Raw genomic sequence first — 22547 nt, forward strand, 5'->3', positions numbered from 1 at the left:
TAATCCCAGTTACTTGGGAGGCTGAGGCAGCAGAATTGCTTGAACCCAGGAGGCAGAGGGTGGTGTGAGCCAAGATCACGCCATTGCACTCTAGTGTGGCAGCGACAAAGTGAGACTCCATCTCAAATAAAAAAAAATAAAATACTTCTTGAATAATATGGGAATAGTTAAGTAAATTATGCTAACATTATAGGGCCTTTAAATATACTTACAAAAAGTAAGGAAAATGTTCATGTTACAATGTTAAGTGGGGACTAGGGGAGACATAAACATGCACATTCAATTTGAGTTACATCAAAAACAAAAATACTAAAGCAAAACTACAGGCCGGGCGCAATGGCTCACGCCTGTAATCCCAGCACTTTGGGAGGCTGAGGCTGGCAGATCGCCTGAGGTCAGGAGTTCAAGATCAGCCTGGCCAACATGGCAAAACCCCGTCCCTACTAGAAATAGAAAAATTAGTCAGGTATGGTGATGCATGTCTGTAATCCCAGCTACCTGGGAGGCTGAGGTAGTAGAATCGCTTGAACCCGGGAGGTGGAGGTTGCAGTGAGCTGAGATCGCACGACTGCACTCCAGCCTGGGAGACGGAGCGAGACTCCATTAAAAAAACAAACAAACAAAAAACAGCAACAGCAAAAAACACTATACACAGTTGCGGACAGGAGAAAGGGAGGGAGAAGGAATATAAACAACAGTGGTTGTCACTAGGTGGCACAGTGATAACTGTGGGATTTTCCTTATCATTTTGCAGTTTCCCACGTGTAATGTAGATTTCTTTTCTATAATACACACACAGACAGACACACACACACACACACACACACGAAAATTAACTTGCTTTTAACTTAATGGCTCTCAACAGAAATAAGCTTCTCAACTATTGGTCTTTATATTAAAATCCAGAGGAAAATTTAATTATCAATGGGCACTTTGCAGACTGTAAAATACTCTGTAAGTGGATGTTATCAACTATATTTCCATTTACTATTTTTATTTAGACTCAACAGAATTGCTGAAATTAATCAAAAAGTCTACTCACACATTACATGTATCCCATCACTAAGAATATATAATTACACCAGTTAGCTACGTTGATAATAAAATGTGATAAAGTATGTGAAAGCACTATGCAAAGAGTAAATGATAAATGTTATTTACTTATTTAGTTCCCACCTTCCTCTACAAAAAGGATGTGAGATGAGTTAATTATTACTATTATTTCTGCAGAGCAGTACTTATTTTTCTATTCATAGGATTTTTTCCTATTTCTGAAAAATTAACAATGTACAAGATTAGTAATTTTAAATAAACTTAAATTTTTCTAACACTTCTTACCAATGCCAGAAAATATTGAACGGTCACTCCAACTCCTTCCCCAGTCTTTTCCGTTTGCATTAGCATCTCCAGTGTCTTGACTCCAGGCAGATGGCTCAGTTTTCCTCTTTCCTGCAGAAGCAGGTGGAACGGAGTTCCACTTCTCCTCACCTGCACTGATCTGTGAGGAGAGTTTTACAGACTTTTCATTCCAGCCTCCTCCATTGACAGTGAGGTTTTCATTCAATCCTGAAGAAACTTAAAGAAAAGAGAATGAAGATTAAAAAACAGGTACATGACTTCTTAAAACTGGGATATTTTCACATTTCTATGATTGCTTGACTTATATTTATCACTCACTTCCCCTAGTATCCTTTGATCACCAAGGATTGCCTTTTTAATTTAAAAACAGGAGGCTTGAACATAACATATATACTAACAAAGTTGTCAACAGCAGAATGACTTGCTCGAAGGAAGTACAACAGAGCAAACAGGAAAATGACACATATTCTGAATACTCACCCACTAAGAATATGAAGACATCTCCTTAGTTACATGTTCTTTCCTTAATTATTTATGTATATTACATTATGTATCAAGCAATGATTCTAAAACCTGGCTGCACATTAATATTAACCGAAAAATTAATTAACAATAGACTCTGGAGCCTCAGCCCAGACCAATTAAAATCAGAATCTTTGTGGTGGAGCCCACATATCATTATGTATGTATAGTGTAGGTATGTACACATACACGAATACACATAAGTGTGTGTACAGGTAAGTACATGTTTCTTTTTACATATATGTGTGTACGCGTTGTTTTTTAAAGCTTCCTGGATAACTAATGTGTAGCCAGGGTTGAGAACCACGAGCATGAAGGAAGCTGACAGTGCTAAGAACAAGCACTGAAAAGCCTGAAATGAGGCTGGGCGCGGTGGCTCATGCCTGTAATCCCAGCACTTTGGGAGGCTGGGGGCAGGCGGATGACCTGAGGTCAGGAGTTTGAGACTAGCCTGGCCAACGTGGTGAAACCCTGCCTGTACTAAAAACACAAAAATTAGCCAGGCGTGGTGGCAAGTGCCTGTAATCCCAGCTACTCACGAGGCTGAGGCAGAAGTGTTTGAATCCAGGAGGCGGAGGTTGCAGTGAGCCGAGATAGTGCCTCTGCACTCCAGCCTGGGCAACAAGCAAAATTCTGTCTCCAAAAGAAAGAAAAAAAAAAAAAAAAAAAAAAAAAAAAAAAAAAAAAAAAAAAAGCCTGATGCCTATAATCCCAGCACATTGGGAGGCTGAGGTGTGTGGACTACCTGAGGTCAGGAGTTCGAGACCAGTCTGGCCAACATGGTGAAACTCCATCTCTCCTAAAAAATACAAAAATTAGCCAGGTATGGTGGCTGGTGCCTGCAATCCCAGCTACTCAGGAGGTTGAGGCAAGAGAATCGCTTGCACCCGGGAGGTGGAGACTGCAGTGAGCCAAGACCACGCCATTACACTCCAGCCCGGGAAACAAGGGCAAAATTCCATCTCCAAAAAAAAAAAAAAAAAAAAAAAAGCCTGAAATGAGAAGGTGCTTTTTTCATTTCCAAATTTATTTTACTACAACACTTTTGTTTTCAGGTCAGGCGTAATACTCTACTTAATTCAATCTTTATCATAAATGAGTAAATAAAACATTTTCTATTTATAAAACAATGAAAAACTTTAGGCTATAGTCCATTCATTGTGAAATATTTGAACTGTCAAGGAAGCAGTTAAAACATTATAGGAACTAAGGCTTTTTTTCTTTTTTAAACATACAAGCATCAAGTATTTTATCCGATACATGCTATATTAAACCCAAGCCCAACAAAAATCTTTCTTCTCTACTGACTTAGTAGTGATATAAACAAGATTCAAAATTGCATATAAGCGACTACAGAATGTTTTTATATATGGGGGAAAAAAGACTAGAACATACCAAAGATTGTTAGAAGTGGGAGTGATTTTTCTTTTTATTTATTTTCCAAAATCTCTGGACTGTGATTATGTTACTTTATTAATTAAAAATCATTTTAAGACTTTTTTCTTTCCTTCTGTGTCATTCATGTGAGGAAAGAGGTATGTATATAAATTTCTATTTTGACGGGCCTTCAATTTAAGTTATATGTAATTTCTCTCACCCTGAAGTGTAGAATCTCCTTTTCCAGATTTAAAGTTGCTAACTTGAACATTTAGATGAGAATCACCTGGTTAAAATAGAAATAAAATTTATTTAATACTAAATAGGCCACTATGCACATTAAATTAGGAGTAACACAAAAATTAATTTTTACTTATTATCTATTATAAATTGCTCCTTCAAGTGCTAAATTCTTCCACTGGAAAAAAGTCAAGTTCCCTGTTGGTAAGGAATTGAGTTTTCTGGTTACCATATTCTTAGTCAACTAAAATGCCAATAAAGAACCTGGAAAACTGCTTATGGACAGACAGAGTTTGCTATTCTATAACGGTTATCAAGATTATTTTAAGTAGGAACTGGAGTATTGGGCTCTGTAATTGGATTCAACTTTGCCACCTCTCAACAACACCAGCTGCCTTTTCAACAATCCTGGAAGCAAACACATCAACTTATGAAGAATTTTGCCAGTATTTGGGACCAGGACTTAGGAAATATGGCAAGAGGTGAGAATACACATTATAACACAAAAATACTATTTCTTTGACACTAAAAAGCATAATGATCACAATGTTTAAAAAAACCAGCATGACATAGGATTGTGCTAGCAAGGATGGCATGCACAAGACAGTGAAAAAGAATCAACAAAAATACTAAAGCATAGCTAATATGTAACAGTGAAAATGGGTAAGTAGAAGTCATTGCTGTACCATGGCAATAAATTCCACCAAGTTATCAAGCAAAAAATAAAAGGTAACAAGGCTAAGAAAATGGTCTGGAAACAACTGAGGTGTGGGGAGGTGGGAAGGTCATTAACAAAAAGACAAGGAAGATACGCCAATGCTTTCAAGCAAATTGAACAGTATCACTTTGCAGGCTGGTGTCTCCAGGGTAAAAATGATGGTAATGTAAAGAGCGGGCTACCAAGAAGCCACCAGTATTGGATAGTATGAACATATGAAATATTAATACTTGAGAGAAAGAACATTAGCTCAATCTTTGAAGCTGTGGTCTAGCTCTATCAAACATCTATGATATTCTCAAAAAGCTGGGGTGATAAGAAATCCAGACACAACCTGTACTAACCAGAACATGCATGATTCATCTTGGAATGAAAGCTCTCAACATGCAAAATGGTGATAAATCATTTCATTTAATAAATGTCTTATCCACTCTAAGGAACGGAGATGCAAGAGAGTTGGGGCAAAGTGATACACACTAGAAAAGTGGCAACATCATTTTCTCATATGACTCAAGGCAGAAAGGCAAATTTTAATTTAATAGGCCATTCATTAGGCAATATGTAACAAGTAACACTGCTGGTATTCGGTAAACCGATACACGGTTCACAATACTCTCATGAAGAAGGGTATATCAGCACAATGATGTTAGCATTCAAAATAGTCAGATTTTGACATAATGATATTTTGTACATCCGAATAAAAGGAGTTTGATTTGATGTACCACTGTCTTATGTTCCACTAATATACCTTTATTCTTCTTGGAACCAACAGGAAATGATGCGGTTGTAAGTTGCTCGGTGGTAACTGTGATGGTATTTTCTATCCCAGGGATAGTTGAATCCAATGAACCAGAATCAGTCAGCACCTTATCACGTTTACGTTGCTGTCGTTTCTCTCTGTGACTAATTTTAGTTTCCCAGGCTCCTGACACAGCCCCAGAAAAAAAATGTTATTCAGTAAGGGGAAGACAAAAAAGTTGTAGTTTTGGGGGAGAAAATGGGGTGGAGCACATAAAATATCATGATAAATTTAGATGTTAAGCTAAAACCAAGAGTGTTGATTATATTAACTCATCCTAAGAATGTGTTCTAATTTCATTATGTTGTTTTAGGCAACTGCTATTATTTATTCTGGTAATTTTTATCAAATCTGTCATCTATGGTTTAGAAAAAGTGATATATATAAGTCATCTTGTCTATCTTTTTTTATCTTGCTAGGTAGAAGTGATAGGAGAGTATTATATATAATCACTAATACATGGGTTTATTAGGTGATGATAATAAATGACTTCTAGCGAATTTTGTACAAAGTCTTTCAGGAATGGTATATTTAAGAACCATGGGGAGAAAACAAACAAACAAACCATAATTCCAGTAGACAAAGACAAGATGAATGACTTTTTAATTGCTCAAAATACTGAGCCTGACTTTAAATTTCAAGGCAGTTCTCTTCAGAAAAAGCACTACTGGATCCTTAACAAAAGTGTTTCCTAACAGTGTCACAGCTCTATATATTAAGGTCTACAGTAATAAAAAAAGAGCTAAATACAAAATAAAGTAAAACAAATGCAGTTTTTATATAATACACTTTGATAAAAAAAGGATTAAAAAATTTTCTACAGTCCTTTCCCTTGCTCAAGTACCTTCATCAACTTCCTTTCCATCATGGCGTGAACTGTTTTGCACTGCTTTAGCATCTGACTTTGATTTCTTCTTATTTTTCTTTGACTGAAAGTAAAATAGAATGTTACTTAATATTTCATTATGTTTTTGATAAGGAGTCAGTAAAATACATAATGAAATGTATGATGCTGACAACTAAAAAAAATTTAATGTTCGATTTAAAAAACTTAACATATTAAGTGGCAATAATAATCATATGAGGTTACCATTGAGTGAGTGGTTACTATGTGTTAAGTATTCTGTACTCATTTCCTTATGTATTCCTTAAAAGAAACTTGCTGGAGAAGGTATTAGCCCCATTTGAGAGATGAGGAAATGAAAACTCAGAGATGTTAAATATTAACTAAATTGTACCACATCACAATGTTAGTAAACTAAGTCATAATAGGAACTAGGTCTGTCTGGCTCCAAAGTCTGTGCCCTTCCACATCATGCTAATATAAGTTACATCATAAATAAGGTACTGTAATATGGTGTTGAATATCGAAGCAATAAAATTAAAACCTATTGCAACATGTTCAGATGAAAAATTATGTGATGATTATTGTTTTTGGATTGCATAAAGCAGATTGTTGCTATATCCTATGTATAACAAATTAATGGGTCAATTGTACATAGCAGGTACTATTTTGTCAGTTTCAAAGCAATGTTAAAATACCTAGGATTTGTATATAGATGTTTAATAATAGATAAAATACCTATACACAGACAAGCTATGGCTGTTTTCGAATGATCTTCCAATTCCCTTCTGCTAATATTGTTTTATCCTTTCAAAAGCTTGCTAAAAACGAAATAAGCCATAATTTCTGTATTTAGATAAGTGCTTCCAAAAGAGAATTAATGTTTATACAATAGTATTTTTATACTTTGTATTCACTTATTTAGCTATTTATTGACATCAGCTATGTTTATGTATTACTGCACGCTCTTTTTTTTTTTTCCCCCCAAGACGGAGTCTTGCTCTGTCACCTAGGTTGGAGTGCAGTGGTGCGATCTCAGCTCACCGTAACCTCCGCCTCCCGGGTTCAAGCAATTCTCCTGCCTCAGTCTCTGGAGTAGCTGGGATTACAGGTGCCCGCCACCACACCTGGCTAATTTTTGTATTTTTAGTAGAGACAGGGCTTCACCATGTTGGCCAGGCTGGTCTCGAACTCCTAACCTTGTGCTCTGCCCGCCTTGGCCTCCCAAAGTACTGCACACTATCTTAAGAGGCAGTAAATGAATTTGAGCAAGTGAGTAAGCAATGACAGAAAATTGCTTTTCCTACCAATAAAAAACCTGCATATATTCTCAAGTGACATGATCTCTTGAAAGTGATTAAAAATTGTCTTTGACAAAAGATTACATTAAAAAACTAATTTTTTTTACTGACCTCATAATTGATTTGCGTTTGTTCGTTTCATTGCATGTTCTCATCATTAACATGTATGTTTAATATACTGTTTTATTACAGTACGTATATTTAATATACTGCTTTATTACATGTACCAAACTAGACTCACATCTACTTAAGAAAAAAAGATATGTGGAGATATCATCCACATACCGTAATATTCACCCTTTTAAAGGTGCACAATTCAGTGGTTTTTAGTATATCTGAAGTTGCACAACTATCAAAATTATTTATTTTTTTTGAGATGGAGTCTCGCTCTGTCACCCAGGCTGTACTGCAGTGCCGTGATCTCAGCTCACTGCAACCTCTGCCTCCCAGGTTCAAGCAATTCTCCTGCCTCAGCCTCCCGAATAGCTGGGATTACAGGTGCCCACCATCACACCTAGCTAATTTTTGTATTTTTAATACAGACAGGCTTTCACCATGTCGGTCAGGCTGGTCTCGAACTCCTGACCTTCAGTGATCTGCCTTGGCCTCCCAAAGTGTTGGGATTATAGGCGTGAGCCACTGCTCCCAGCCTCAAAATTTTTATTTAATCCCAAAAAAGAAACTCTGTAATGATTAGTGTTTACTCCCAGCTTCTCTTTTCTCACTGGCAACCATGATTCTACCTTCCGTCTTTGTCTTTACCACAGCCACTCTTAAGTAAAGATAACATATTGAACGTCTGTCAATTACAGTTGAGCAGAGGCAGCAAACTTTTTCTGGAAAGGACCAAACAGTAAAAATGTTAGGCTTTGCAGGCCGTAATAGAGTTTTGGAGCAACCACACAACTCTGCTCATATAGCATGAAAGTAGCCACATACAATTTATAAACAAATGGGTGTGACTATGTTCCAATAAAATTCTATTTACAAAAACAGGCATCTGGCTGGATTTGGGGTGTCAGAGTTTGCTATCCTTGGTCTAGAGCAGTGCTGGCCAACAGAAGCATAATGCAAACCACATATATATTTTTAAAAATTTCTAGTAGACACATTTTTAAGTTAAAATAGGTGACAATTTTAATATTTAACACAACGCATCTATAATACTGTCATTTCAACATGGAACTCATATTAAAAAAGAAACACAATAAGACAGTATGTAAAAGAAAACAAAGTAAGTCTTCGAAATCTGGTATGTATTTTACACTTAACGGCTATCTCAATTTGGACTAGTTGCTTTTTATTATTATTATTTTTTGAGACAGAGTTTCACTCTTGTTGCCCAGGCTGGAGTGCAATGGCACATCTCAGTTCACTGCAACCTCTGCCTCCTGGGTTGAAGCAATTCTCCTGCCTCAGCCTCCTGAAAAGTTGGGATTACAGGGCATGCGCTACCCTGCCCGGCTAATTTTGTATTTTTAGTAGAGACAGGGTTTTTCCACGTTGGTCAGAGTGGTCTCAAACTCCCGACCTCAGGTGATCCACCTGCCTTGGCCTCCCAAAGGGCTGAGACTACAGGTGTGAGCCACCGCGCCCAGCCAGACTAGTCACATTTTAAATGCTCAATATCTACATGTGGCAAGTGGCTACCATATTGGACAGTGCAGGTCCACAGGAACTGAAGTAGGTATTCCCATTTTACAGATAGAAACTGACGCCATAAAAAGTGTTTAATATTGCTGAGTGTGGTGGCTCACACCTGTAATCCCAGCAATTTGGAAGGTTGAGGTGGGAGGACCACTTGAGCTCAGGAGTATGAGACCAGCCAGGGCAACACACAGGGAGATTCTATCTGTTAAAAAAATCAGTGGGGGTGGTGGCATGCACCTGTGGTTCCAGCTACTTGGGAGGCTGAGGTGGGAGGATCACTCAAGCCTGGGAGGTTGAGGCTGCAGTGAGCTGTGATCATGTCACTGTATTCTAGCTTGGGTAACAAGGTGAGATCCTGTCTCAAAAAAACCCCAAAAAACAAACAAACAAAAGACAAAGAAGAGTGTCTAAGAGGCTGGGCGCGGTGGCTCACACCTGTAACCCCAGCACTTCGGGAGGCTGAGGCGGGCAGATAATGAGGTCAGGACATCGAGACCATCCTGGCTAACATGGTGAAATCCCGTCTCTACTAAAAATACAAAAATTAGCCAGATGTGGTGGCAGGCGCCTGTAGTCCCAGCTACTAGGGAGGCTGAGGCATGAGAATCACTTGAACCCAGGAGGTGGAGATTGCAGTGAGCTGAGATTGTGCCACTGCACTCTAGCCTGGGTGACAGAGACTCCATCTCAAAAAAAAAAAAAAAAAAAAAAAAAAAAGAGTGTCTAAGAGCATTACACGGTAAAGCAGTGAAACTAGGACTGAAGTCCAGTTCTGATCCAGTTTACCCTCACAAATAACCTCTTATTTAGTCTCCCTACATTTAACTCTAAAGACAAATTTAATCATACATTAGCTATGTGGCTTTGGGCTAAATCATTCCAAACCCTTTTCCCCAACTGTAAATATGGACAAAAATTCCTACTAACCTCACATAAGGTTATTTTAAGAATTAAAACAAAAAGTGAAAAGACTCTGTTAACTACAAAGTAGTATATATAAATACATTTTTTTTAAAGAAGGGAGACTTTGAAGAAATCACAGAAATTATGTTTACACAGAAATATCTGGGGATTTGTAACTAAAAATCTGTAGAAAAAAGATTATCGTAGATTAGGCTTAAATATTATTTGATTTTACTATTGCCTCTAAAAGTAATTAACAATAGGCCGGGTGCAGTGGCTCACGTCTGTAATCCCAGCACTTTGGGAGGCCGAGGTGGGCAGATCACGGGAGGTCAGGAATTCAAGACCAGCCTGGCCAACATGGTGAAACCTCGTCTCTACTAAAAATACAAAAATTAGCTGGGCATGGTGGGTGGCAGGTGCCTGTAATCCCAGCTACTCGGGAGGCTGAGGCAGGAGAATCGCTTGAACCCGGGAGGCGGAGGTTGCAGTGAGCCAAGATGGCGCCACTGCACTCCAGACTGGGCAACAAGGCAAGACTCCATCTCAAAAAAAAAAAAAAAAAAAAAGTAATTAACAATAACACCCGTCCTGATAAGATTAAATAAAATAATATCCTATGAAAAGCTTTAAAATAAATATGTGATATATACTGCTATTTGACCTGGCCATACTAATGAAGCAAACATCTTAGTTCCTTTTGTTATTGTACAAAAATTATCTGGGCGTGGTGTCGCATGCCTGTAATCACAGCTACTCGGGAGGCTGAGGCAGAACAATCACTTGAACCCGGGAGGCGGAGGTTGCAGTGAACCAAGATTGCACCACTGCACTCCAACCTGGGTGACAGAGTGAGAGACTCCATCTCAAAAAAAAAAAAAAAAAAAAAAAGGAAAAAGAAAAAATTCTTATCTTCAAGAGTTTCCTTCCCAATGTATCTTATCAATCCAATTAGTTTTCATTCTTAAAAAAAAAACGCACACTACAGATATTTCCTACTTTTTATAATGTCTAACTTTCTTATATGACATATGACGTCTTCCACAAATTGATCTCAACCTTGTATTCCTTTATTCATACACATGAGCATTTGATTCCAAGACTGGTATCTTTTTGAACACTCCTGTTTTTGACCAAGCTGGATTGACTGTGGATTTTTTCTCAGAACAAAGCGCTACAGACAGAGTGCTGGGATAATTTTCTTTGCACCTGAAACATCTGCTCCCCTACTGATGTTCAATGCCTGAAATGGCCTGTACTCATTTTTTTTTTTTTTACCCAGCTCAAGTTCCACTCCATTTGCTTTATCTCTACCACTGTCCCCCTTTTCCTTTCCCCTAAGTACACATAATCTTGCATTTCAAAACATTTAAAACTGACAAAGATTTGGCCATTTGTCACAAACTTCCTTGGGACATTTCCAATATGGCTATACCTTTCCATGTGTTCAAGTGTTCCCAGTTTTCCAATAATAATACAAGCTTCTTAAAAGCAAGAGAATAAGAGATATATTATATTCTCAACAGAATCCCTACTTCCCTTTATTTGAATGCTGCATGCTCGGCACTGATTGAAATACGCTTCTGAGGAAGCCTGCCTAGCATCTGAAATTAGTAGGGGCTCAGATGCTGTGTGAAGCAAACGACCTTTAACCCAAAACCTACAAAATTATTCAAAACAGACATCATTCAATGTATCAGGAGTCATCTCAAAAAATCTGTATGTAAATTTTCCTATTAGCTTTCATTAAAATTTCATATTATTCTTCTTTCCATCTCATATGTATAATACAGATGTTAACAACAAAGTGGGCTATAATACAGCCCCATTGGATAAATATCTTGGTCTATGTTATATGTTAAGTACATGTATACGCATGTATGCACATGTATGTGCATGTATACATACACACACCATAACACTCCTAAAGAAGAAATGAGTTAAATGACAATGAATACATATCCATTGGGACTACAAACAATATTTGCACCTGGAACAGTAAATGGCTTCATTCTTTTAAATCTAGATGATGAGCTGGGTGTGATGGTATGTGCTTGTAATTCCAGCACTTTGGAGGGGCTGAGGTGGGCCGACTGCTTGAGGCCAGGAGTTTGAGACCAGCCTGGGCAACACGGCAAAATTCTTGTCTCTACAAAAAATAAAAAATTAGCTGGGCATGGTGGTACACACCTGCAGTCCTAGCTACTTGGAAGACTGAGGTGGGAGGATCACTTGAGCCCAGGAGGTCGAGGTTGCAGTGAGCCAGGGTTGCACCACTGCACTCCAGCCTGGGCGACAGAGCAAGACCTTGTCTCAAACAAACAAATCTAGATGATGAAAAAGCTTTGATAAATAATCATTAGATCCACCATTACAATTTTCTAAAACTGCTAAAGATATATACTAAATAAGATAGATTGACAATTCCTTAGGAAATTATGATAAGTAAGTTCCAAAAATTCTAAGATCTTATCAGGAGTTACTCAAAATATTCAAATAAGCAGTGCCAATACCCAATTGCTAATCAATATATGGAATATATGGTAACTCGCTTAAATACCTAAATATGCCAGATAAAGGGGTCTGCTATCACTCTTGTAACAGTGGGTTAAATAAGCTTGTTATTCCTATACTTCTATGGGAAAAAATTGAGCATATACCCCAAAATGTTTATTTATAAATTTTATACACATTCTACTACACTGATAGTGTATACAGTTGTAAAACATAACTATTTTTAGTTATAGCAATATGAATGAACATGCTTTATTCTTCTGAATATCATCTAAATCCATTCATTTTCATATTTGGTATTAAATATTGTTATATCTGAAAAAGTAAGAAGATCAAAATGGAAGACACGATTGGCCATGCTTACTGAAATATGACACTAATTTTTCCATCTAATTCTCCAAGTATGCAAAGGTTTTTGTGAAAATTCAGCCAGTAAATTTTAATCTTTAACATCAATACATTGTTTCTACTTGAATCAGAAAGTTCTACATTTTTTGGTACTTTTCTACTTTATTATTATTATTATTATTATTATTATTTGTTCTTGTTATTACCAAGGGTGAGATAATTTTTTTTTTTTATTTTTAACAAGTGAATTCACTAAAAAGACAAAATTTTACATCTGGTTTATAGTTATCACTTACATAGTTCCATTTAAATTCTCAAAGTAACCCTAGGTAAATGTTATTCTCTCCATTTTGTAGATGAGAAAACGGAGGCACAAGTGATTACTAACCAACCCCCAAATCACATCATTAGTCAAGTGTCAGAACTGGAATTGGATCTCATGTACTCGTGCTCTAGAATCTGGGCTGTTGGCTATTTTTCTGTTAGAAAATTGCTTCCAAGCTGGGCAGATATGAGGATTTTCACATCTAACATACAAATGCTCTTTAATAACAAAATCACGCAATGATGTAAATTTGTCAGCATACACTCTTCACTGCATGAGCTTCTTCCAAAAATTGGCTATTTTCTGACATCTTGTTAAGCAAGCTTTCCTTAACCGTGAAGGGGCAGATTCAGTATAAATTCTTTGTAAAAGTATCTGGTAAGCAGACAACCATTTGTCTTTATAGAAAAGATTCAACAGACTTGGAACACTTCATTTTTCATAAAAGAAAAATAGGCCAGTCAAGGTTGCTCATGCCTGTAATCCCAAAATATTGGGAGGCCAAGGTGGGAGGATTGTTTGAGGCCAGGAGTTTGAGACCAGCCTGGGTGACTAAGCAATTCTGTCTCTCCAAAACAAAAAAAAAAAAAGAAAAAAAAAGAAAGAAAGAAAGAAAAAGAAAAAAAAAATGGTGTGGGGGAGCTACTCAGGAGGCTAAGGGGAAAGGATCTCTTGAGCTCAGAAGTTCCAGGCTGCAGTGAGACATGACTGCGCCACTGCACTCTAGCCTGGGCAACAGAGTGAAAACCTATGTCAAAGAAAGGAAAGAAAAGAGAAAGAAAGAAAGAGGAAGAAAGGAGAAAAATGTATGACTCATTTTTAAAAGTTGCTCAGCTTTATCAAAGTATTTTGCTAGAATAGAGTCAATGAGGCCGGGCGCGGTGGCTCACGCCTGTAATCCCAGCACTTTGGGAGGCCGAGATGGGCGGATCACGAGGTCAGGAGATCGAGACCATCCTGGCTAACCTGGTGAAACCCCGTCTCTACTAAAAAATACAAAAAAACTAGCCGGGCGAGGTGGCGGGCGCCTGTAGTCCCAGCTACTCCAGAGGCTGAGGCAGGAGAATGGCGTGAACCCGGGAGGCGGAGCTTGCAGTGAGCTGAGATCCGGCCACTGCACTCCAGCCTGGGTGACAGAGCTAGACTCCATCTCAAAAAAAAAAAAAAAAAAATAGAGTCAATGAATCCTCTTTGTAAAATCTTTGCATCATTAAAGATGATTATCACCTTCACCCTTACTGTAATTTGAAGGTCCTCCAATTTGCAATCTGGCATTAATCTCTTTTGTCGTCATAGTTTCCGAGAAATAACGTGGTAAATAAATTTCACACATGGTGTTATCTCTTCCTAACTCCCCATTTATTTTTTTGTTTAATTCGAGTCAAAGCCATCCCTCTGTTTAATTCCAGTCAAAGCCATCCCTCCATCAGTGGTTTCTGTTTAGTTTTTCCACAAACATTTAAAAAAGTTAAATAAGTGATTTACTGTTGAGAATATATCTTTGCGGATCTCTCTTCAGTTGCTCACAAAAGTGGGCCTTCATGTGTTTCATTACTGAAATAGAATCTAGCAAGTTTCCCCAAGCTTTAATGTTAGAAACATCTGTACATTATCCCTACCAGGCTGAGTAATTTGCTCTGGTACTAATTTATTTAGTATCATTAGCAACGTTTTTATGTGGCATCAAACAGTATATGCTAAGGAATGAATGCATTTTGGTTGGTTGTAATACTGTTTTTTGCTAATTACCACATCAGAAGGAACAAGTGTTTCCCCATAGTACTTCTTTCTCTATTTAAATAAGAAACCCCCAAGAAATGCATCCAGTCATTTATAATTAAATTCAGTAAAATTTTGTCATATAGAAGAATGCATAAACATCCTAAAAAAAACTAGAAATGCCAGTTTTTACATTCTGAATGCTTAGATATCTTGCTAAATTAAAATAGTTTCAGAATATCATTAGCTTAAATTTCAAGGCATGGTATAATTAGGCAAAGTTTTTATTTTAAGTACCAAAAGTAGAAATATACTTTTATTTCAAAACCCCTTCTTGATGATTTCGCTATTTGGACCAACTTATACAACATCCGATGAAATCATCATAACTTAACGGTGATGTGGCTGATAGAGTTCTTACTAGAAATAACAGTGTCCACTTTCTTTTTTTTTTTTTTGAGACAGGCTTTCGTTGTCGCCTGGGCTGGCGTGCAGCGGTGTGATCAAGGCTCACTGCAGCCTAGACCTCCTGGGCTCAAGTGATCCTCCTACATCAGCTTCCCATGTAGCTGGGACTACAGGCATGTCCCATCACACCTGGCTAATTTTTATATTTTCTTTTCTTTTTTTTTTTTTTTTTTTGAGACGGAGTCTCACTCTGTCGCCCAGGTTGGAGTGCAATGGCGCAATCTCAGCTCATTGCAACCTCCACCTCACAGGTTCAAGCGATACTCCTGTCTCAGCCTCCTGAGTAGCTGGGACTATAGGCATGTGCCACCAAGCCCAGCTAATTTTTTGTATTTTTTAGTAGAGACAGGATTTCACCATGTTAGCCAGGATGGTCTCGATCTCCTGACCTTGTGATCTGTCCACCTTGGCCTCCCAAAGCGCTGGGATTACAGGTGTGAGTCACTGCACCTGGCCAATTTTTGTATTTTTTGTAGAGACAAGGTTTCACCATGTTGCCCAGGCTGGTCTCAAACTCCTAGGCTCAAGCAATCCACCCGCTTTGGCCTCCCCTAAAGTGCTGGGATGTGAGCCACCACACCCAGCTGAGTATTTCTAATATTAGCCAATACCCAAACAATAAGTGATATCACTTATTAGAGTGGCAAAAAGTACATGCTGACAGTAAGAGTAGATCTATTCAAACGGCTAACTGCCCCCTTAGCAGATTTTGACGGAGAATTGCAAAGTACAAAGAATGGCATAGCATACAATTCATGCCAAAAAGACCAATTTAAGAGTGTAATTTATTATTTGCGCAGTATCAAAACTATCACAAGGCGGATACTGTACAAATTTTAAGTGACACCATCCTTATCACTAAGATACTTTTTGCATGCCAGAGACAAACCATAACGGTAAAAATAAATAAATAAAAAAAAACCACTTTCTGTAGCTAGGTGCAGTGGCTCAAGACAGTAATCCCAGCACTTTGGGAGACAGGTGGGAGGAACACATGCATCCAGGAGTTCAAGAACAGCCTGGGCAATACAGTGAGACCCTGTCTTTACAAAAAATACAAAAATTAACCAGGCATGGTGGTGCATGCCTGTAGTCCCAGCTATTTGGGTGGCTGAGGTGGGAGGATATCTGAGCCCGTAAGACTGAGAATGCTGTAAGCCATGATTGCATCACTGCACTTAGCCTGGGCAACAGAGTGAGACTCTGTCTCTCAAAAAAAAAAAAAAGATAACCTGTTTGCAATTGCAATTAGCCATTTATACAAGATATGTAGCCAGGTTCTAAATGTAATTCTGTTTTTTTTGTAGACAGGGTCTGGCTCTGTTACCCAGGCTGGAGTGCAGTGGCATGATCTCAGCTCGTTGCAACCTCCACCTCCTGGGCTTAAGCATCCTCCCACCTCAACCTGCCAAGGAGCTGGGACTATAGGCATATGCTAATACAACAGGCTAATTTTTGTACTTTTTGAAGAGACAGGGCTTTGCCATGTTGTCCAGGCTGGTTTCGAAATCCTGAGCTCAAGCAATTTGCCCACCTCAGCCTCCCAAGTGCTGGTATTACAGACATGAGCCACCTTTGCCTGGCCCTGAATGTAATTTTTTTTTTTTTTTGAGACAGTGTCTTGCTGTGTCACCCAGGCTGGAGTGTAGTGGCACGATCTAGGCTCACTGCAACCTCCACCTCCTAGGTTCAAGCGATTCTTGTGCCTCAGCCTCCTGAGTACCTGAGACTACAAGTGCACGCCACCACACTCAGCTAATATTTGTATTTTCAGTAGAGACTGGGTTTCGCCATGTTGGTCAGGCTGGTCTCAAACTCCTGACCTCAGGTGATCCACCTGCCTCAGCCTCCCAAAGTGCTGGGATTACAGGCATGAGCCACTGTGCCCAGCCCTGAGTGTAATTCTTATTCAATTTATTAATTCTCTATTCTGGAAGTACTGGTCCCTAAAAATTTGGCGAACTGACATCTTTAATATTTATAGCCCTATAAACATCTAAAGATTTTGGTGGTAACGCCAGAAGTGATAAAGGAACAAAAGCATGAATAAACGGGAATGCTGGCTGGGCACAACAGCTCACACCTGCAATCTCAACAATTTGGGAGGGCTGAGGTGGGTGGATCACTTGAGCCCAGGAGCTCTAGACCAGCCTGGGCAACACGGTGAGACCCCATCTCTACAAAAAATAAAAAATTAGTCGGGCGTGGTGGTGCATGCCTGTAGTCCCAGCTACTTGGGAAGCTGAGGTTGGAGAATCACTTGAGCCTGGGTGGGCAAGGTTGCAGTGAACCTTGGTCATGCCACTGCACTTCAGCCTGGGTGACACAGCAAGACTCTGTCTTTAAAAAAAAAAAAAAAAAAAAAGAATGCTGAGTATTTTTTACTGTGATGTTTTGGTCTGCAGACTACTGACTGGTGTATAAGGTTTTTAATTAACTCAAGGAAAAAAGTGTTCTATTTTTTGAGATTTTTGTTTTTTCTGCTTCCATTGTGTCAATATTCTTTCATTTTTGTAATTGTAACAATGTTTTTAAAAATGTACTTGATGAAATTAAAATTGCTTTAGAGTCAATTTCATCCACTTTCTGGCCAAATATGGCAAGTTCCTATTTTATATTGCTTCACATTTTGTTATTATTTTTCTCACTTGTCCCAAATATATATACAAATTGGGTATGGTTAAATGGGAAAACATGGATTATCCAAGAAGCATACTAGTTATATTTCGCTATTTTGCCTATACCAGTAGTTCTCCATCTTAATAACCTTGTCACACAATATCAGAATGAGAGTGTGAAAACTGTCACAAATCTCCTTAAAAGTAGAAAAGTCGGCCGGGCGCGGTGGCTCAAGCCTGTAATCCCAGCACTTTGGGAGGCCGAGACGGGCGGATCACAAGGTCAGGAGATCGAGACCAGCCTGGCTAAATACGGTGAAACCCCGTCTCTACTAAAAAATACAAAAAACTAGCCGGGTGAGGTGGCGGGCGCCTGTAGTCCCAGCTACTCGGGAGGCTGAGGCAGGAGAATGGCATACACCCGGGAGGCGGAGCTTGCAGTGAGCTGAGATGTGGCCACTGCACTCCAGCCTGGGCGACACAGCGAGACTCCGTCTCAAAAAAAAAAAAAAAGTAGAAAAGTCTGTAATTGATTCCCCTCTTTTGGTGGGGTTTAACTTAAAGGAGATTCAAGGTTATTCCACTTGGTACTACTGCTATTTTCCTAAATGGAAGTAGTAGGAGAACTGCAGGTGCAGGGAAGTGCCCACAACTTGCACTTTATCTCTATCTCCTTACCCTGTTTTTTTTTTTTTTTCCTCATTTTTGTTCTTTTCAGAGACAGGGTCTCTGTTTTTCAGGCTGGAGTGCAGTGACTTGATTACAGCTTGCTACAGTCCCAAACTCTGGGGCTCAAGTGATCCTCCCACCTCAGCCTCCTGGGGTAGCTAGGACTACAGGGGCATGCCACCATGCCTCGCTAATTAAAAATTTTTTTTAATTAACTGATTTTTGAGATAGGGTTTCACTCTGTCGACCAGGCTGGAGTGCCATGGTGTGATCTTGGTTCACTGCAACCTCCATCTCTTCGGCTCAAGCAATGCTCCCACCTCAGCCTCCCAAGTAGCTGGGAATACAGGTATGCACCACCATGCCTGGCTAATTTTTACATTTTTTTGTAGATCTGGCGTTTTGCCATGTTGCCCAAGCTGGTCTTGAACTCCTGAGTTCAAGCTATCTGCCTGCCATGGCCTTCCAGGGTGCTGGCATTACAGGTGTGAGCCACTGCACCTGGCCAATTTCTCCCCCCACCCTGAGACAGAGTTTTGCTCTTGTTGCCCAGGCTGGAGTGCAATGGCGCGATCTCAGCTCACTGCAACCTCCGCCTCCTGGGTTGAAATGATTCCCCTGCCTCAGCCTCCCAAGTAGCTGAGATTACAGGTGCCAGTCACCACGCCCCACTAATTTTCTATATTTTTAGTAGAGACGGAGTTTCAGCATGTTGGCCAGGCTGGTCTCGAACTCCTGATGTCAGGTGATCCACCCACCTTGGCCTCGTAAAGTGCTGGGATTACAGGTGTGAACCAACGTGCCCGGCCTAAATTTAAAAAAAATTTTGTTCAGGTGGGGTCTCACTATGTTGCCCAGGCTCTGTCTTGAACTCCTGGCCTCAAGAGATCCTCCCTCCTTGGCCTCCTGAAGTGCTGGGATTATAGATGTGAGCCACCATGCCTGACCTAATTGTTTTCTTTCATAGCACTTATTACCAGATAGTAGAGAATATGCTTATATTTTTAGTTGTTTTCCCGACTAAGTTTCACGAGAGTAGTGGCTCTTGTTTTATCAACTGTTGTATTTCTAACGCCTATAGTAGTACCTTGCACATAGAAGATATTCAGTTAATTTATGAGTAACCAATGAAAGAGCCTAAAATTAGACTGAATTACATATAGCCCTGTCTACCTAACTCTTACTCGGTTCCTCCACTCAATTAAAACCTCTGAGCTATTATCTTTGTATACATGATCCACCATCCAAGTCATTAAATTATTTAAATATGTCTGGTGTGGGCTCATAAGACATGGTACACGGCACAAGCAGCATGGCTAAACTCACAATCTTAAGACATTTACAAGAAACCTCTCTTAAGAACTCCTTTTATCTAGCTTTGAACTTTTCCCCAGATACAGTTCTTACATTCCCGACAAACAAATTAATTCCAGTATGAGGATCCCACTCTCGCCTCAATCTAAGCATGTTTAAACCCAAATTTGCCATTTCACTGTTTTTCAATCCTCTCTTGCCACTTCCTGTGTGAGGTAAAGCCATGGTATAGTGGGAAAATGACTGACTGGGGCAGAAATCCTGGTTCTGGTCTCTGTTCTGCTATTTGTAGTTTAGACATAAAAGTCTAGAGGGATAAATATGGTTTTCCTGGTATGGTATTCTCTTTTACAGAAAAACAGTTTTGTTTACCTTAAAGGGAACCTTGAAAACTAATTCCTTGGGTGGGAACCCAAGAAATGATGAAGCTATAAATTCTGTGGCACAAGAGAACCCAAAAGGTTAATAGTCCAAGGCTCAGAGAACATATCAAAGCACTCATATAAAACATTTAAAGACTCCAAAGGACTACAATGGGAGTTTAATAGGTTCAGGAAGGGGGAAAAAAAGAGCCAGACAGTAAATATTTTAGGCTTTGCAGATCATAAGGCCGCTCTGTTGAAATTATCCAACTCCACTGCTATAGTAAAAAACTGCTAATGATAAATAAGTGTGGCTGTGTTCCCATAAAACTTTATTTACAAAAACAGGCAGAGCACTAGATTTGGCCATGGTTTGCCAACCTATGGTTTTAAAGTATAGTTTCTAAGATGCATTATGGAAGGAAAATACACATGTATATAAACTCTCTGGGCATGCAGATAATTCTGTTTTGCTAAGAGCTGTTCTAGCCTATACTTGTTTAAACGCATGTTGCCTCAAAATTATTTTGTATTTTACTTTCTAGACACTGATCTCTCCCAGAGCAATTCTTAAACCTCTGGGTCACATGATACTCTTTTAGATTCTTAAAATGTATTAAGGATGTCAAAGAGCCATTATTATTATTATCATTATTTGAGATGGGGTCTTGCTCTACCACCCAGGCTGGAGGGCAGCGGCATGATCTTGGCTCACTGCAACCTCTGCCTCCTGGGTTCAAGTGATTCTTGTGCCTCAGCCGCCCAAGTAGTTGGGACTACAGGCACGTACCACCAGGCCCAGCTAGTTTTTGTATTTTTAGTAGAGACGGGGTTTCTCCATGTTGGCCAGGCTAGTCTTGAATTCCCACCTTCGCCTCCTAAAGTGCTGGGATTACAGGTCTGAGCCACTGTGCCTGGCCAAGAGCCTTTGTTTACGTGGGTTATATTTATCACACAAATTTAATAAATTGTTTAGATATATTAATTTATAACAAAATAATCATAAATTATACGTTATGTAATGATACCTATATCTTTTTCAAAACAAAACATTTCTGCGAGAAGAGTGGCAGATTTTATATTTTGCAAATATCTTTAATGTCTACCTTAAGACAGCTGGATTCACATATCTGTGTTTGTATTCAATTTACTGTGACACATTATTTTGACTGAGGCACAATATGGTTTGGATCTGTGTCCCCACCCAAATCTCATATTGAAATGTTATCCCCCACTGGGCGCTATGGCTCACGCCTGTAATCCCAACACTTCGGGAGGCCGAGACACGAGGATCACCTGAAGTCAGGAGCTCAAGACCAGCCTGGCCAACATGGTGAAACCCTGTCTCTACTAGAAATATAAAAAAATTAGCCAGGCGTGGTGGTGGGCACCTGTAATCCCAGCTACTCGGGAGGCTGAGGCAGGAGAATCGCTTGAACCCAGGCGGTGGAGGTTGCAGTGAGCTGAGATCGCACCACTGCACTCCAGCCTGGGCAACAGAGAGAGCTCATGCTTTGCCTTTTACCATGGGTTGCTCCTAGAGGCCTCCTGAGAAGCAGATGCTGCTATGCTTCCTGTATAGCCTGTGGTACCGTGAGACAATTGAACCCTCTTTTCTTTATAAATTATCCAGTTTCAGGCATTTATTTTTATTTTTATTTTTATTTTTTTTGAGACAGAGTCTCACTCTGTCACTATGTTGCCCAGGCTGCTCTTGAACTCCCGAGCTCAAAGCAATCCACCTGCCTTGGCCTCCCAGAGTGCTGGATCACAGGCATATCATTGTATTCTTTACTGCCATCTACTCAACAGTTTAAAAAAAAAAATGCTAGTTGCACTTGTGTGTCCTTAATGAAGCAGCAAAAATTATTATTAACTTCATTAAATCTCAATTCTTTTTTTTTTTTTTTTTTTTTTTTTTTGAGACGGAGTCTCGCTCTGTCGCCCGGGTTGGAGTGCAGTGGCCGGACCTCAGCTCACTGCAAGCTCCGCCTCCCGGGTTCCCGCCATTCTCCTGCCTCAGCCTCTGGAGTAGCTGGGACCACAGGCGCCCGCCACCTCGCCCGGCTAGTTTTTTGTATTGTTAGTAGAGACGGGGTTTCACCGTATTAGCCAGGCTGGTCTCGATCTCCTGACCTCGTGATCCGCCCGTCTCGGCCTCCCAAAGTGCTGGGATTACAGGCTTGAGCCACCGCGCCCGGCCTAAATCTCAATTCTTAAACACAGGCTTTTTAATTATTCTGTGTGATGAAATGGAATATATGCATAAAGTATGCTGCAAAATGAAGATTGATGATTGTCTTGAGGAAAAACACTTATGCAATGGCTTGTGTGCCAAATTAGCCACTTACTCATATTATTCCTTTTTGGCTTGAAAGAATGACTGATAGACAAGCCGTGATTATTCAGACTTGTGTATTTGCAGACATTTTCTCAAAAATGAACAAGGCTATCTTGTCACTTAAAGGAAGCGGACAGTACTCGTTGCAAATGATAA

At 39.5% G+C, this 22547-nt stretch overlaps 2 protein-coding genes across 6 annotated transcripts in view; both read right to left on the reverse strand.

The window, feature by feature from the left end:
- ERICH5 (glutamate rich 5) overlaps positions 1-22547 on the reverse strand; it is a 700842-nt gene that overhangs the window by 404551 nt on the left and 273744 nt on the right. The window lies entirely within an intron of this gene.
- Positions 1-22547, reverse strand: part of MTDH (metadherin) — an 80923-nt gene that overhangs the window by 35786 nt on the left and 22590 nt on the right. For 3 of the 5 annotated variants that reach the window (XM_050800511.1, XM_050800509.1, XM_050800513.1), the window contains exons 3-6: positions 5860-5944; positions 4965-5141; positions 3479-3544; positions 1339-1575 (exon numbers count right to left, since the gene is read on the reverse strand). In XM_050800511.1, coding sequence (XP_050656468.1) covers positions 1339-1575; positions 3479-3544; positions 4965-5141; positions 5860-5944 — 565 coding nt within the window. The remainder of the gene's footprint in view (positions 1-1338; positions 1576-3478; positions 3545-4964; positions 5142-5859; positions 5945-22547) is intronic. The other 2 variants (XM_050800512.1, XM_050800510.1) reach the window with 1 other exon arrangement.

The sequence above is a fragment of the Macaca thibetana genome, chromosome 8 (genome assembly GCF_024542745.1).
Source record: "Macaca thibetana thibetana isolate TM-01 chromosome 8, ASM2454274v1, whole genome shotgun sequence".
Taxonomy (NCBI): Eukaryota; Metazoa; Chordata; class Mammalia; order Primates; family Cercopithecidae; genus Macaca; species Macaca thibetana.